The sequence below is a fragment of the Periplaneta americana genome, chromosome 2 (genome assembly GCF_040183065.1).
Source record: "Periplaneta americana isolate PAMFEO1 chromosome 2, P.americana_PAMFEO1_priV1, whole genome shotgun sequence".
Classification (NCBI taxonomy): Eukaryota; Metazoa; Arthropoda; class Insecta; order Blattodea; family Blattidae; genus Periplaneta; species Periplaneta americana.
The window spans coordinates 38081469-38098500 of NC_091118.1; the positions used below are offsets into that span (position 1 = coordinate 38081469).

Sequence of the window (17032 nt, forward strand, 5' to 3'; positions counted from 1 at the left end):
ATTACCTTACGGTTGGGGAAAACCTCGGAAAAAACCTAACCAAGTAATCAGTCCAAGCAGGGATCGAACCCGTGCCCGAGTGCAACTTCAGACCGGCAGGCAAGCACCTTAACCGACTGAGCCACGCCAGTGGCTGCATATGCTTTTACTAACCGAAAGGGAAATTTGGACCTAAAGTAAAAGTACGTGTATACAAAGATAAGCCATTTAATGTCGTGGTCGATGCATGTAGTTCCGGTAAACTGTCAAAAAGTCATGTGAGAAGATCGTTAAGAGATGTATTTCTCCTGGATGTTAAATAAAGATATAATACTACTTCTGTATTCTTGAAGTGGTCAGATAGTTGACACTATATATTTTACTGATGAAGAAGTAAACAATACTTTACATGGTAAGATAATTAAAACGCAAATTATCCCTCCAAAAAGTACAAGACTTGTGCAGCTCTTGGATGTGTATTTTTTAGACAGTATAAAATTGTAATTCGATGTCTAGGAGAGTGTTTCAGACATAAAATTACCTGTGAAAACATTCCAGACATATTGCACGATAGGGGCTTCATAATGACATTACATTCCATTGTGTACACCAGTTTCATCCACCTGTCCCGAAATACATGCTAAATGTATTTAAAAGAAGTACACAAGCACACACATATTCTATCACTAACATCTCAGACTGTACTAAGCTGTAGCGACGACTGGTAACATACAGGCCCGCGCAACCTTGAAGCATGAAGCAGTCAGCGGTTGGGATCTTTCTGTGTGATGTGACTGCACTGTAGATGATTATTACTGCTGCCACTGCCTCTGTTGCTATTACAGTTTAGTAAGTTTGAGAATTCAAAACATATTGCTATATTGGAACAAGAACAGATTGAGAATAGCCAGGATATTTGAAGTTTTGATAGAAAAGCTGCGTGACGAGTAATTCAATTTGAATTGAAACATTGATTCTTAGGTCTCTAGTTTTGGGACAAGGTTTTCAACACCTGTTATGGCAGTATTTTGAATTGACTGCTTGTAATTGTATGAGTGATATTGTAATAAGTCATAGTTTCACATCTGATTCAATGTTTCACTTTTTCATAGGCCATGCACTGATCGATTTATTGATGCGGTCGATAGAGCCAGCACCTCAGGTTGGACAGAAGGTTCTGTGCAGGCACCCATTCCAGGAATCGAAGCGAGCATATGTCATTCCAACAAGAGTGGAGCCACTTTATAAGGTTGGTGCCTGGAATATAGCAGCTAGATGTTTCAGTACAGATTATGATTTGTAATTGAAGTGTATGATAAATATACAGGGTTAACCGTAAGTAATGTCATTAATTCCAGGGGATTATTCTTTGAGATAATTCAGACCAAAAAATATAATATAATTTTAAGTGTTCGCGTAGGCTTCTGCGGCTGGTGTACATGGTCTGTGGATAAGCTTCAGGGCTTCTACCGCGTTGTCTTGGTGTTGGTGGCTGACGTTTCGACAGCTGTGTTGTGGTCATCTTCAGAGCAGTTGTTGGATAAGGAAATAGTCTGTGAGCTCGTATATATATATATATAGTATCGATGGGGGAGTACTTGCGGTGATAGGTTGTAGGTTCTCCTTCTGGCATCTGATTGGTCCTACGTTGTCCAATCATGTTGAGGTCTGTATGAAGGGGAGTATTCATATTAAATATTGGCCCTCATAAGGTCCGAAAGAGTGACCTTGATACCAACACCAAGACAACGTGGCAGAAACCCTGAAGCTTATTCACACACAATTTTGCCTTTTTATCTCCCTCCCCCCTCCCAAACATAAAAATTGTTTTATATGAAACATTTCGTAGCGTATTTTGGGAAAGCCATTGATTTAATTCCCAATATGCTCAGTCAGTTTGAGAGAGCAGTGTATTATGATAATAAATTGCTGAAATAATTTTAGTTTTGTCCTTTAAATGTGCAGAAATTTGATCTGAACAAATGTAACATTGAAAAATTCCTCTGCAGAACGAAAAGTTACATTTGTTTGGATCAAATTTCTGCACATTTAAAGGACAAAACTAAAATTCGCTCTATCATCATTATCATAATGCACTGCTCTTTTAAATTGACTGAACATATTGCGAATTCAATCAATGGCTGTCCCAAAATATGCTATAAAATGTTTTGTATAAAACAGTTTTTATCTCGAAAAGGAAGCAAAAACGAGCAAAATTATATGAAACTTTTTTGTTTGAAATATATCAAAGAACAATCACCTGAAATTAATGACATTACAGTTCATTTTGTATATCCTAGAATTATTATACTACCATGTTTTCATAAACACCTCTACCATAACTATTACTGTAACTACCTCATCTTTATTTTTCTCTCTCATATTCTTCTTCTTCTTCTTCTTCTTCTTCAACAACAACAACAAAAAACAACAACCATTGTCAGTACACTGGACGATGAATGTCTCCCAAGTTCCTTCCAATTCATCCTACCTGAAGCCTTATTTTCCCATTAGGCTGCAGTAACACTTTGATTTCATCTGCCCAACTGTGGTTGCTTTCTTGGTCTCTTGATATCCCTTGAAATCCAGTGAAGAATTTCTGTTGACCATATCTTATCAGTTTGTTTCTTGTTAGTAATAAAAATATTATTATTATTATTATTATTATTATTATTATTATTATTATTATTATTATTATTATTATTATTATTATTATTATTATTTGTTTCGTCTTGATTCCTTACTTTTAACACTTATATCACTTAGAAATATAATTATAGTAACCACTTTCATGTGTTAAAATAAAAATAAGTGGTAAATTACCTAGTTGACTAGTTTCAGCTTTGTGTCAATCATCATTAGAACTAGTGAGGTGCTTGCTTCTTCCGGTTTCTTCAGTTGTTTTGCTGGGGGATGCGTTTGTGTTTGGTAGTGTGGAGTCAAATAGGGTGTGTGTTCTGAAATTTAGTTACATATTGAGGATGTGTTGTGAGTGTGTTTTTGTGTCTCTGTATATTTCTTACATTCTGTGCTGATTATCTGTCCCCTGATATGCTGTAATGAAACTAACACATTAACTGTTCCATGATACACTATAATAAAACTATGCACATGGCAAATATGCATAGCTGTGAATTCTAACGGGCTTGATGGTTGACTATCAAGGAAATGTTTTACTCCTACTGAGTCGGTGTGTGCTTCTGTACTATATAAAATAATCAGCTTGTCAAGAAATAATAGATTTTCTTCTTAGCAACATTATCTTGTGACTCAGAATATTAATTGATCTGTAACTTCATCCTTTGTTTCCAGGTTTACTGGCAGAATGGGAAAATCTGTGGACCCTTACCAGGATTGGAAAAAATACGCGAAAAAGTTCAAACCTCATTGGAAAGCTTGCGAAATGACCACAAGCGCAATCTTAACCCCACACCATATAAGGTATTTTATGATAGTTTTGAAGCTTGAGTAAGCACTGCATTGCATCGGTAATGTGAATGACGTGCAAGCAGTTCTGTCCCGAGTTTTCAACTTTTGTAGTTGCTTAAATTTGCAAGCTTATCACTGCATTGCTTGTACAGACCCATGCTTACTGAGCATACACAGTATGTTATAACTGGAACTTGGAAAATTCGGTGGCCCAAATTTTGTTTCTTGTTCTGTACAATCCATTCATATTTAGAAAGAATCAGACTACATGGAACAACACCACCTTATATTCTTGAAAGTATTCCCCTTGGGACCTCAAACACTTATTCCAGTGTCTTTCCGCTTTACAAAACAGTCTTCAATCTTATTTTAGAATTTTTAAAATAATAATAATAATAATAATAATAATAATAATTATATACAATAGAAGTAATATAGTCAGTTATATGAACACTTTTTAATGATTGAATAAAATTATTAAAATCGGTTAAAAACCATACATGTTTCGGAGGAATGCGCCTCCATCTTCAGTGGTAGTACCACGATGCTGGTACAGATGTTCGACTGCGTAACGTAGCTTAAGGAACACTGTTGCATCTGACCTAACTTATGTAATTTAATCATGGTTACTAGTGAAGAAAACTTGGCCAATCAGTACCACGATATGCGTCTCCAAAAAAAGTCTTCCTTAAGCTATGTTACGCTGTCGAACATCTGTACCAGCGTCGTGGTACTACCACTGAAGATGGAGGTGCATTCCTCCGAAACATGTATGGTTTTTAACCGATTTTATTAATTTTATTCAGTCATTAAAAAGTGTTCATATAAGTGTATTATATTACTTCTATTGTATATAACTATCTCACTCATGAACACTGTTGCATCTGACCTAACTTATGTAATTTAATCATGGTTACTAGTGAAGAAAACTTGGCCAATCAGTACCACGATATGCGTCTCCAAAAAAAGAGTCTTCCTTAAGCTAGGTTACGCTGTCAAACATCTGTACCAGCGTCGTGGTACTACCACTGAAGATGGAGGTGCATTCCTCCGAAACATGTATGGTTTTTAACCGATTTTATTAATTTTATTCAATCATTAAAAAGTGTTCATATAACTGTATTATATTACTTCTATTGTATATAACTATCTCACTCATGAACACTGTTGCATCTGACCTAACTTATGTAATTCAATCATAATAATATTTATTTGTCAGAAACCAGTGTACAAGGCCTGGATATGACATCGTCGTCATCATATCCCTCACGTATTAGACCCTACAGGATCTGTTACGGTCTCATGCCAGCGCTTTCGTGGTCTTCCCAATTTCCTCCTTCCTCGTGGTACATAAGTAAGAATCTGTTTAGGCCATCTAGTGCGATCCATCCTTTCGACATGTTTTTTCCACTGAAGTCGATATTGTTGAACAAAATTAACTATAGGTTCCATTTTGAGTTCCTGCAATATGTCCACATTTTTACGGTGTTCCAGCAAAGAGCATCCCTATCACTGGACTACTGTGCGACAGGCTTGTAACCTATCCACAGGAACTCTATATTACATTCAAGTCTCATAATATTAACAGCCGGACTGCAGAATCTGTTGACGACTATGACATCGTCAGGTTCGATAATATACACACGCACACATACACTCACACATACACAAACAAACTTAGCACAAATAAATATAGACAAGTAAACAAATAATTATAAGCAAATAAACATACATTGTCAAATAAACAAACACTGAGAAATAAACAAAACAAACACTGGGAGATAAACAGAGTATGCTGTAGGTTAACACATTTACGTATATAAGGACAAAAGGTATAATTAAAATACAAAGAGACAAATTAAAATATAAAGAAAGGGTTACATTTCTAAAAATACAATATTTACATCACACTCCATGAATTCATTCACTGAATAGAAAGGTCTGTTCAGCAACCATCTATGTATGCAGGACTTAAACCTATTTATTGATAACTTTCTCACCTCCAATGGTAGCTTATTAAATATATTTATGCTCGACCATGCCGAAATGTAGTAATTATACACCTGGTAGCAGTCCTTTAATGCATGCCATTAAAGTACACCTACTCATTAAAGTTCAGGTTTTCGATTATTCTCGGATATGCAATCGAAAGACAACGAGGGAAACGTCACAGAGGCTGGAAATCCAATACTGTCGCAGAAGGTTATGTTCTGTTACTATAATAAATAGCATTAATTGTAAATAATCAAATAAATTCAATTTGTCATCTCGTTTTTCAATTCTAAATCAATTTCCAGGTTATATCAAAATTAGTTCATGTTATTCTCTAGTTTTATATCAAGGTCAATGACATTATTGATCCTCGGAAAAAATCAATACTTTCGCGTCTGCGCACATCTCACAATTTACGAGCTATGCACAAGGTCACTTACGCTCTTCAGTCAGATACGAATAAAATGAATACTTCTGAATAATTTCAAGTTAGAAATATGGTCGAGCATAAAAAGTCTTGTGAAACTTGCCTATAATGGTAATTAAGACGCTCATATGAAAATTATGAAACTCGCGCTCATTTCATAAACAGACATACTCGCGTCTTAATTACTATCATTATAGGCTCGTTGCATAATGTACTATTATGCCATTAAAAAAGCAGGTATTTGAGCTCACACTCAATCTGCACCTTGTGTAATCTAATTTATCTTTATTTCTAGTGTTGAAGGAATGTATATCTGATCTAGTCTGATAAAGATCTATGTTGGATCTAAGGAATATCAAGGTTCTGTAAATGAATAGCTTGTAAACTGACATTAGCTTTAACTCTGGAAATAGTGGTCTACATGATTCCTTGGTATTGCCTTTAACTGCCTTGTTACGTTTTGTACTCCTTTGCAGTCTCCTCATTTTGGAGAGAAGCCAGATGGGCAGGGCATGAAACATGTATGGGCGAATCCAGAAATGCATATAGTGTGTTAGTTGGGAGGCCGGAAGGAAAAAAATCTTTGTGGAGGCCGAGACATAGACGTAGATGGGAGTATAATATTAATATAATAGATTTGAGGAAGGTGGGATATGATGGTAGAGACTGGATTAATCTTGCTCAGGATAGGGAGCGATGGCAGGGTTATGTGAGGGCGGCAATGAACCTCCGGGTTCCTTAAAAGCCGTTTGTAAGTAAGAGAGCCCAGAAGTAATAGGGAGCTAAATCTGGACTACTGGTATATGGAGCTGTCAGTCCAGGTTGTATAATGTTGAGCTCAAGATATGAGGAATGAGTTCGCATATTCTTATGAATTTTATGCCATACATTTCATGCCAAGATTCTAGACTCTGTCAAAATGTTTGAAATAATAGTCTGTGGAATCTTTAGAACATCTTCTAATACTCGCACTGTCAATTGCCGATTTTCGTTGATTGCAGTCTACACAAATTCAACATTTTTAGGTGTTCTATTCGTTGAAGGCCTTTCAGAACATGTACCACTTTTAGTGGATTCCTGGCCACCTTTGATGCTTCAGTACCACAACTAAGTCTGGATTTCAGTCATTGAATCATCCCCAAAAGCCTTCTTAATCATTTGACTAGTTTCCATGGATGAACGTCCAAGTTGGAAGCAAAACTTGATGCAATTGTTTTAATAAAATGAATGATGCAATTGTTTTAATAAAATGAATGAATAAAGCCTTCTTGACTAGCAGTTGTCCATAGAGTTCAATGAAGATTGTATAGTTGGCACAACTGCTAACAAGAGAACAACTGATCATAACACACTACTGTCATCAAGCAGAATATTTGTAATGATGAAATGGTACAATAATACATTTTCAAGACTGTTTAGTATTTTAGTAAGTCAATATTTAATTATATTAGAATATTTTATTTCCTCTAATCTTTATATACTTTCTTCTAATCGTGTAGTAGTCAATTAAATCCCACTCGAGTTTTGATTTTGTCTAGATAAATCAAAGCCTCTAGTGAGATTACTGTAGATAAACGCGGAAGTATTTACAATACAAATGAGCGCCGTATTCATTTGCTTTGAGGTGCTGGAAGGTGAGTGAAAAATTAAGTTTCTATTGGCTATCCTAAGTGAGTAGAAGGGAGTTCAAAAGTAGACCATTTGGAACTATTTCACTAGACTTTCCAAGGACATTCTCCTTAGGTGTTTTTGCCAATTGTTTCGACAACCTTTGATGTCTTCTGTTATTTACATTTTTCTCCTATATATCAGTGCTTTTCTTATTTTGTACAATTTGACATTTGCCACAGATCTAATTAATCTCGACTGTGCTGCCTCTAAACGTTCATCTTGTTTACATAAAGCCACTATCATTTAGTAGTGCTGGTTTTGAGAGAATATTGTGAAACCTTATTTGAACATCTTTAGACATGGATTTATTAAAATTTTTTCTAATAAAACCACATGTATTTTTGTAAGTTTTCTTCTAAATCTAATTCATTTTATAGTTCCCTATAGCACAGCTCAAATATATAAACACTCTGATTTATTCAGTTGCGTGATTGTCTATCCCAAATTCTTCTCAATTTAATTAAACTTAAAAGAATTGTTGGTGTTCTAGTTGGTAAATTCATAATTAGTCCTGGATGTCATAATTGTCATTTATTTGTTAGAATTTTAGTTCCTGGAAATTTCTGTGTTTCCTGTAGCATCACATTTAATTCTTATATACTTTATAGTTGATCAGTTCTATCGTAGCATTGTGGCTTATTTTAACGCAAGCTTTTGTACATTGCTTATTTGAATATTTCTCTGCTACCATTTCAATAATTTGGCAGGCCTCTTGCTTTCGTTGTGTACAACCAATTCATTTATATACAGAGTGGTTCCAAAATATTGAGACAAACTTCTGGAGGTGATTCCTGGTCCTATGAACATATATTCCCAAAATGTAGTTGTTCTAAGATAGAAAGTGAAAGTTATTCCAAGTTATGTTTTTCCCTGGCAGGTGGATTGGTTGAAGAGGTCCTTTTGCATGGTCGTCAGACCTAAACCCTCTTGATTTTTATTTGTGAAGGCATTTTAAAAGTATCGTATGCTAACCCGGTTTCTTGATGTGCTGACTTTGGAACAACATGTGGATGCTGCCTGTAACACTGTTTGGATACAAGCCGAAGCATTCAGAAGGGTGTTCTTCATTCTGTTGTGCATCTAATACTCGTATTGGGCGTTGACTGTGCAATTCTACACGTGTTCATAGAACCAGGAATCACCTCCTAAGTCTGCTCTCATAATTTGTGGTCTAGTGGTCAGAGCTTCTGGCTATAGTTCATGAGGTCCTGGGTTCGATTCCCGGTTAGAGCACAGGAATTTTTCCTTAAAGGGGATTATTCCTGTGTTCGTCCATGGTCTGGAATTTAGGTTAAGTTTAGATTTAAGACCTCTCCTGGCACCACATTATCATAATCAACCTATCACATCATCGGGGTAATGTAACTCCACCTTCCAGGCGCCCCAACCTCAGAAGTGGGTTACAACTAAGCCACAGCCAGAAGAGAAGACCAGAAATGTCGAAAATACACCCTGGTGGCATTGGATTAAAAAAAAATAAATAAATAAATAAAAAAAAATAATATGAAACCACTCTGTGTCTGTAACTTGTAACACAGAGCATCTTAATAATGTTCACCTGAAGTGAAAACAAATCACTTCCATTCGGAGATAATTTGTAATGTTAGTATTTTAAAAACATCTGATGTAAAACATGTTTTTTTTTTTACGTATTTGTATGTAGATGCATAATGTTTCCATTTCCTATGCTGATTACTTTGATAAGGAGAAATCTATGTTAAAGAAATATTAATTCTGATACTTAATGATTAGAGAATTGTATATCTCCTCTTAAGCTTTTATATATCTTCCTTATTGTTGATTTACAAGACCAGTGTGTTATTAAAACTGGCTAATAATGAAGACATACATCGATATGTAACTATATATTTCCCTTAAAAAATATACTTTCAGGTTTGTAATGGTATCTGTTAATATGTCTAAATGATATACCACAACAGGTTTCATATTCTGGCTTTACCTGGTTTGGCTATTTCATTCCATTTTATTGCACATACAAGTATTATCTTGCCTTGTCAACCTAACCTAATCTTCAATTGCTCTTCACGTGTACTCTCTTCTTAGCTTCTCTCTTGTTTTGTAGTTTTTTCACTGTTTGCATTTCCTTCCCTTTTTCGTTTTGTTTATTGCCTTTTCTCCTGTCCCTTTCTTCTCTCCGTCATCCTCTACACTTCATTCTGTCCTCTCTCATTTCCTCTATACTTTCTTTTCTCCTCTGTCCCTCTCCTTTTTCTCTATCCAGGCTTCTCTTTTACTGTGTATTGTCTCTTCTTTCACCCTCTCTTTCCTACTGTATCCGTACATCTGTTTTTCTCTCCTGTTCCCTATCCTTTCCTCTATCCTGCCCTGTATTCTCTTCTTCTTTCCTTTCCTCCCCTCTTGTCTTCTCTCTTCTGATCTGTCTACCCCTTCCCTCCCATCTCGTTTGTTCTGCTTTGTTCTCTTTCTCCGCTTCTCTTCTCTTTTCCATCCCGTCCTATCCCTACCTTTTGCCTTCTATTTGTCATGCCCCATCCCACAACAAGGGCAGATGGCTTATCTTTGAGAAAATCGCGAGTTATATCCTACGTACGAAAACCAAAATGCTTTGTTGTGCCCTTTTTGGCATAGCAACAAATTTATGAAGACAACACAAACGAATTAGACACTGCATTGTACTTCCTGACTCTCTGCCATGATTTATAAACTACACTTGCCTATGGATAGGAGGCTTTCGAAATAATCACAAGTTTAGATATTCACTATTACTAAGTTTATTAACAAGACATCAAATTAGAACAGATAAATATAGAATATTGAAATTGAACGATTATTTATGAAGTATCAAAATTGCTGTTAATTTTAAAGTATCAGAATGAACTAATTAAATGTGAAGTAGAAGAATTGAACTGTTGATTTTACTTACAGTTGACTTTAGTGTGAACCCTGGTGCTATTCAGAGATGATGCCATTTTCTGCCTTCTTTCTGGACGTCGAGAAGTTACGACCACTATTGCATGACTGCTGTCTTGACCAATGACTAATGAACCAATGACCGCCGTTTGGATGTTTCATGTCCATTTTATAAGTTCTCGAACCACGCCCTTGTGACATAACAGAGTGACGCTATTTTATCCGTGAATCTTCTAAAAAGACGGTATTGCATTGACCAAATACCATACTTTCAATTCTTAACCATTATTTCGAATTGACGTTTCCTGTTGGCACTTGGAACAATAAGTTGTTGTTTTCTATTGCCAGACATTTGACAATAAAGTCATTTGGCCTCTTGCACTCCAATATTTTTCAAAGATATTGAAAATGGCAAGTTGTAGCCGATTTAAGTGAACACCATATTTTAACGTTTTGGTGGTACTTCATTCACACACAACCCCCAGAATGTCTGGAGGACCACACCTGCTGTTGGTCGACGGGTCCATTGGACCTAGCTGGGAGATCTTGTTGATCACCAGCTTTCCCTCCTTAAGCCACTGGAGGACGATTTTAGTGCCATAGCAGGTCAGCACTAGGAACAGAAAAGTAGAAAGAGGAGGAAGGAAAGGGAAATGAACCCCTAGGCCTCGAATGCTCTAATGCCATCGGGGTCGAAGAAAGTAAGAGTTCAGTCAGAGTACTGGATAGGAAAGGGTAAAGAGGGAATTAGGTATTGAATAGAGGAAAATTATACCAAATTCAGTCATTAACTCATCAAGCTGACCAGTGCTAATTGATGAGTACCCCTCCCTTTAGTTCAGCTTGTAAAATTATGCTTACTAACAGCTGCACCACGGGAAGGTAGGGATGGGACATTGGGTATTTGTCCAAGTTGGTTCCTTAAAGCCGTCAATGGGAAGGATTAATGGCTCTCCCCCCTGTATTCGACAAATACCGGTTTGCAGCCACTTGGAACAATATAGACTTCAGGAACTCTCATAATATTCAAAGATTGTTTTTGATTGAACCAATAGAAAATCGGAATTCAAAATGATCACCAATTAGAAGTCTTGCGAGAGACGCGAATTGTACATGATTGCTGGACAATCTGTGTATTTTTCGTTATATGTCAGCTGTTGCATAAGAATGGCTTTGTGCTAAAATGCAAGCATACACATTTCCTGTCTTGTTCAAGGACTGGACTTCGACTTCTAGCTGACTTCGCTAAGATGTACGTCTGTAATCGCAACAGGAAGCCTGTCTTCGATGATTAAACTGAATGTTTTAACAATTACGATTACATTACTTTCAAATAAAGTGAAAATATATTGCTTATGGTCATAACAAAGTTATGATGTTTATCATAATCCTTGGGCACAACATATTTTCTCCTTTCCCCTTCCTCCTATTCTTCTCTCTCCCTCGCCCCTCTCCAGTGTTGCCAACAGTTGTTCGTATAATCCCGCTAGATAGCTTTCGTAAACCCGCGATTTTCTAACAAATATCTCTACATTTTAATGTATACTTATTATTCAATAATAATAATAATAATAATGGTCAAAATAGAGCATCCACCCGCCAATGTAACGACATCCGTCCTCCAATGTAATGAATATTGCACACTTTTATCATTCACAATGTGGCGCTATAAAGCAATTTTAAACACTTTTATAAAAGACACAACATATTTAAATTCTTATTGCATTATATATGTTACCGTTAAAACCCAAAATCCAACAAAACCAGTTTACCAAACAAAAACCTAAACAAACCAAACCTAACCTGACATTCACTCTAGGTCATACGAAAACTCACTTTCTATCTATCTTTATTTACTTAAACTAGTTTTTACTAGTTGAAACTGGTTTTGACGGATTTCGGGTTTTAACGGTAACATATATAATATGGAATTATCACTACATTGACACATCCATTATTTCACAAAACACACACTGAACGAATTAAATGTAATTATGAAGGTCGCTTTTAATGCTAATACGAATTTCATTTCAGAAACTTTAAAGATTAAAAACCGCTAGTATTCCCACTCAGCGGGATAATATAATTTTACCCGCGAGACGGTTATCCAAAAAAAAGCTAGATTTAGCGGGAAAACTGTTGAATTGGCAACACTGCCCCTGTCCTCTCCTTCTTTACGCTATTCTTTTTTTTTTCTACTCTTTTTAACTTGTCTCCCTTCTCCTACCGTCCCCAATTCTTTGTTGCATGACCTCACTTTGTAATATGACGATGATTTTTAAAACATTTGTCTGCATATTATGAAATTACCTGAAGCAGCACACTTGTAAATATTTCTGAATGAAGTGGCTAACCAAGGTGGTACAGTGGCTGTAGCAGGCTGATAGATAAGTTTTTACTGTGCAGTTTGAGTGTGATTATTCTCCTGGCTGCCAGGTGTCGGTGAGCGACAATCTGTACCACTTCATCCATGAGCTGTGGCTTCAGAACGCGCCCATCGGCGAGCTGTCCTGAGGCTAACTCCTACAGTGCAACATCACACCTACCCGGGACTGTCTTAAGTGTTACTTTATTAAGAAGAAGGAAGTGGAATCTCCTCGTAAAGTCCACATTCTTACTACTCCTTGGCCTACTGGTTGAGGGTTTCGCAGATCAATCATCTGGTTGTTTCTGTTGTTACGAGATGACATTATCTGCAGGGTTTTCTTTCGTACTATTTTAAAATGTTGTATATTTTATTAATTTCTAAGTCGTTTTCTTATGTTAATGAAGGAATAGTATTTGATATTGAAAGCTTTTAATTGATTTTAAGTAGTTTAATAACTGGGAATAAAACACCAATTACGTCTCAAACGTAATACTTTTATTTACATGTGATACATACAAGTTTCATTTCGTACTGCCAAGTTTGAATTTTATCGATTCAGTTCAGAGTTTAGATTTATTGTTCAGATTCTACTACATGTAATTAAAAAGTGATAGTTACTGCACTTTGTGAGTGCTGATACGTGCAACTCTTGTTTGTAATTGCAAATAATTTTTGAAGACTGCAGTGTTGTTATAAATATGTTAATCTGAGCAGCATTAAGCCATGGTACAGTTCTAATTACGATGTATCTCAAATCTGTTTCCACGAGTATGCCACAATGTAGCTGACAGGGGCTATGGAATGGCTTTTAAAGCTTTCATTCTGCGCCTGGTGTATTTTTAATGTGATAGTTGTGAAGTGATATATTTTGAAATTAATTCAGGAAGAACTGAAAGAAAATTGTTCACTAAATGTTCTTAATAAATGTTCAGTTAAGTTTGTTGGATGATAAGATGTATCATGGTGAAATAAAAATTAATATTTCATAAGCTACCTCTTCTCAACATCACTGTTACCAACGAAATCGTGAAAGTGGGAGTTTATGTAAAGAAAAAAAAAGCTTCTATAATAGTTAACATTAAGTGGATCTTAAATATGACTGCTGACACATTTTTCAAATGGTTGTGGTAGCAAAATATACAAGTAGTTAAAGTATTGTATAGGAAAAAATTCCCTCCTTTATAGAAAATGTATAGGGTGAGAGCAAAGAAAGAGATTATGAATGTACCGAGAATGCTGCTGATTTGTAGCAGTAAGCATTTCGCTGTATTTCCTATGTCCTGCTCGTCATTTGCTTTCTTCTTCATTATTTCACATCACGTGGTTTACGAAAATGAAAGAATTTATCCCTTTCTTACTTTTCTTCTTGTTACTTCACGCGATATGTAATTATTGGAAACAAGCTGTTTCAAAATACACTATTAATCTACTGTGATTTCGCTTACCATACAAGAAAACTTAAATTGAATGACATTGCCATGAAAAGTTCAAGTTATTTGTATATCGTCGCTTTGGTGGTGAAGGGTCCCAACCCACAAAATTTTTATTTTTGACTTAAAACCATTTATGGAGTCTAAGAAGTCTAAATTTTACATTAGTTAAAGATAATATGCAATTAATTTAAAAAAAATAAAGAGATATTTGAATTTTGTGAAAAGCCCTATACCACAATTCCTGAGTTGTGAATAGACTTAAGTGTCTTACATCCATTCACAGTTGCATTGGAAGGCAAAATGCTGGAATGTTTGTACGATTGTGAAGGGTCTTAATCCGCCTGTAAGTGTCTTACATCCATTCACAATTCCATTTGAACAGAAATGCTCGAAAGGTTGTGAATTGTAAAGAGACTTAAACCACATAAAATGTTTAAATTATTTTATTTTTAATTTCTGGTAGCTTAGGAATTCGGACTTGTGGCAACACTATTTGATTAATTTTTGTGTATTGAGCTATCAAAATCAACTTCTAGTAAAACTGACATAAATCCAGAGTTTGAAAACAGTAGTGATGAATTATTTGGGGATATTAGTGACGATGATCGGAGGATAAAGAGACAACTTCTGAAGATAATTTAGAATCACCAGGACACTCTGATGGACAGAAGATAACAGAACCTAACTTAGAATGGTTTTTTGTATTGTGCTGCAAATAAAAATTGAGGCCAGAAAGGATTAATACACTGATTTTTTCGTAATTGATAATTTTAAAATAAAATACATTGTTTAGCATCATCTACAATACTTTTGTTTCATATTATCAGATTTGGGTTATGTCCTTTCATCATTTTAAGTTAGTTAATTCCTCATTCCTAAATATGGTGAAAGGTTCTAAGCCACATTATAAAATATAAGTTTGAAATTAATATATTTTAATTACATGAAACACAGTATAGTATTTCTCTTAAATGTATGAGAATATAAACTTCATTTCAATTTCCAATTTACTCTCATAATATTAAACAATGCAATTTTTCTGATTGCACAAAAATTTCAAATTACTTTATCTCGAAAGTTCCTCACTGTGGAATAGAACCATTCACTACCAAAGCGACGATATGTTACTTAAATATGTTAATAAATCGACGGCTGAAGATTTTGCCTTGATAGAGGTGTTGTGAAGAATTGTTTTTTAGAAATCTAAAGCACAGATAGTTATTGGTAGTTAATAATTGAATATATTTGCCCCCTTCCAGATTTGTAACATTGTATATTGAGATGTATTTTACAAAAGAATAGTTTGAAAATATATGAGGGGTAAACATGTACACAAATAATAATAATAATAATCAGACTGTCAGTATTTGAAAGACTCAGTGAAATGTCTTGTGATCTTGTAGTTACAAGCTGTGGAAGGTGTTGGTACTTCCCATAGAGTATTAAGAGCACAGTGTAAGGCATATCACTGTCACTTGGATTTTCTAGAAATGTCGTCACTTATCACTATCAAAACAAAGTATGTCATTGCAAGGTATAGTCTCAAAGCTTCTATTTTTGTAGTTCATGTAATAATAGTTTATATAATGATCTTGTATACAGTTCATTCTTTTAAGCATGCTTTTTTTTTTAAAGGATTATATTATAAATATATATGAGTCATAACTTGACATCAATAGTAGTATCATAATTTTTTATAACTACAAGGGATGTGCGTAATATTTGCTCTCACAAGTCCGGTCCTTCTTACTCTATATCCTAAGGGTTGAGACCTTCCTCCACCACTTTCCATTAAGTACATATGTTAGTGGATTATAGTGATTTTCTAGTTGTTAGGTTCAATTATCTTCTGCCAACTTTACTTCGAATTTCGGTACTGACAGATCTACAACTGGCAGTTACTTTCTAACTTTCAAGTTGACAGCATTGTTTGTCTTCAAAAAAGCTGTGAGTGTTCATGAAACGAAAGTGTTACTTGAAATTTGAATGTACTTAATAATTAATTATGGTAATTTTAATAAGTAATGAAGTAATAATACATAAAGAGTATTTGGTTATTTTAAAGTGGTATTCGGTCTTCGAAATTCGTACTTTTCATTTTATGTGATCAAACAAAAAACATTTTTAGGTTGACTGTGTAGTCAAACCAATAAATTTCAAGTAGATAGAGGAAATGCATTTTAATATTAGGTCCATAAATAAATTTTGTGAATTTGTCTGTTTTTGTGATATCTGCTAGCAGTTTGCACAAGGCAACAATTTTAGATTTTTAGGAACTAATTTTACGTGAACCCCACTATATATATGAAATTAAAAGTGCTAACTTCGTACTTAAAAATATTCCTTATTGTTAGAGATCAGTTTGGTAATCTATATTTTTAATAAAATATCTTTATAAGACAGACTTGATCATTTCCGCGAAAATTCGTAGTTACTGGTAAAGTTAATAATTCAGTAAATGCCTAAAAAATACGCAGTGAAGATAAAAATCTTATGGTGGGCTAATGTTAGATATTGAAAATGCTTTTGATGGTTAACATTAGATGATGCAGAATAAAGAGAGGTCACAAATAGGTAGTATTAATTGAATATGTTCCAATTGTTAAATACGCACATCCCTATTACAATCTTTGCCATTAAGGCTTTTCAGTTTGAGTGAACGTTGAAACTTAAAAAAATTGTGTTAATTCGAGAGTCGGTGTTGTAAGAAATACTGAACTTCATAGCACAAGTGCGTTGCTTACTTTGTGATATTCCCTACACTTTAGTTCAGTATTGCTTACAAAATTTTAGCTTGTTAGCAAATGTTTTGAAATAAGATTTATAATTTTTGTGTAATTT

General features: G+C 34.9%; 1 protein-coding gene across 1 annotated transcript in view; it reads left to right on the forward strand.

Annotated features, from left to right (window-relative positions):
• Nucleotides 1–16397, forward strand: part of Naprt (nicotinate phosphoribosyltransferase) — a 144135-nt gene extending 127738 nt beyond the window's left edge. Inside the window, 3 exon segments of the mRNA XM_069815833.1 lie at nucleotides 1092–1228; nucleotides 3292–3420; nucleotides 12827–16397. Of these exon segments, the coding sequence (XP_069671934.1) occupies nucleotides 1092–1228; nucleotides 3292–3420; nucleotides 12827–12904 (344 nt within the window). The 3' untranslated portion in view covers nucleotides 12905–16397.
• Nucleotides 16398–17032: the final 635 nt, after the last annotated feature.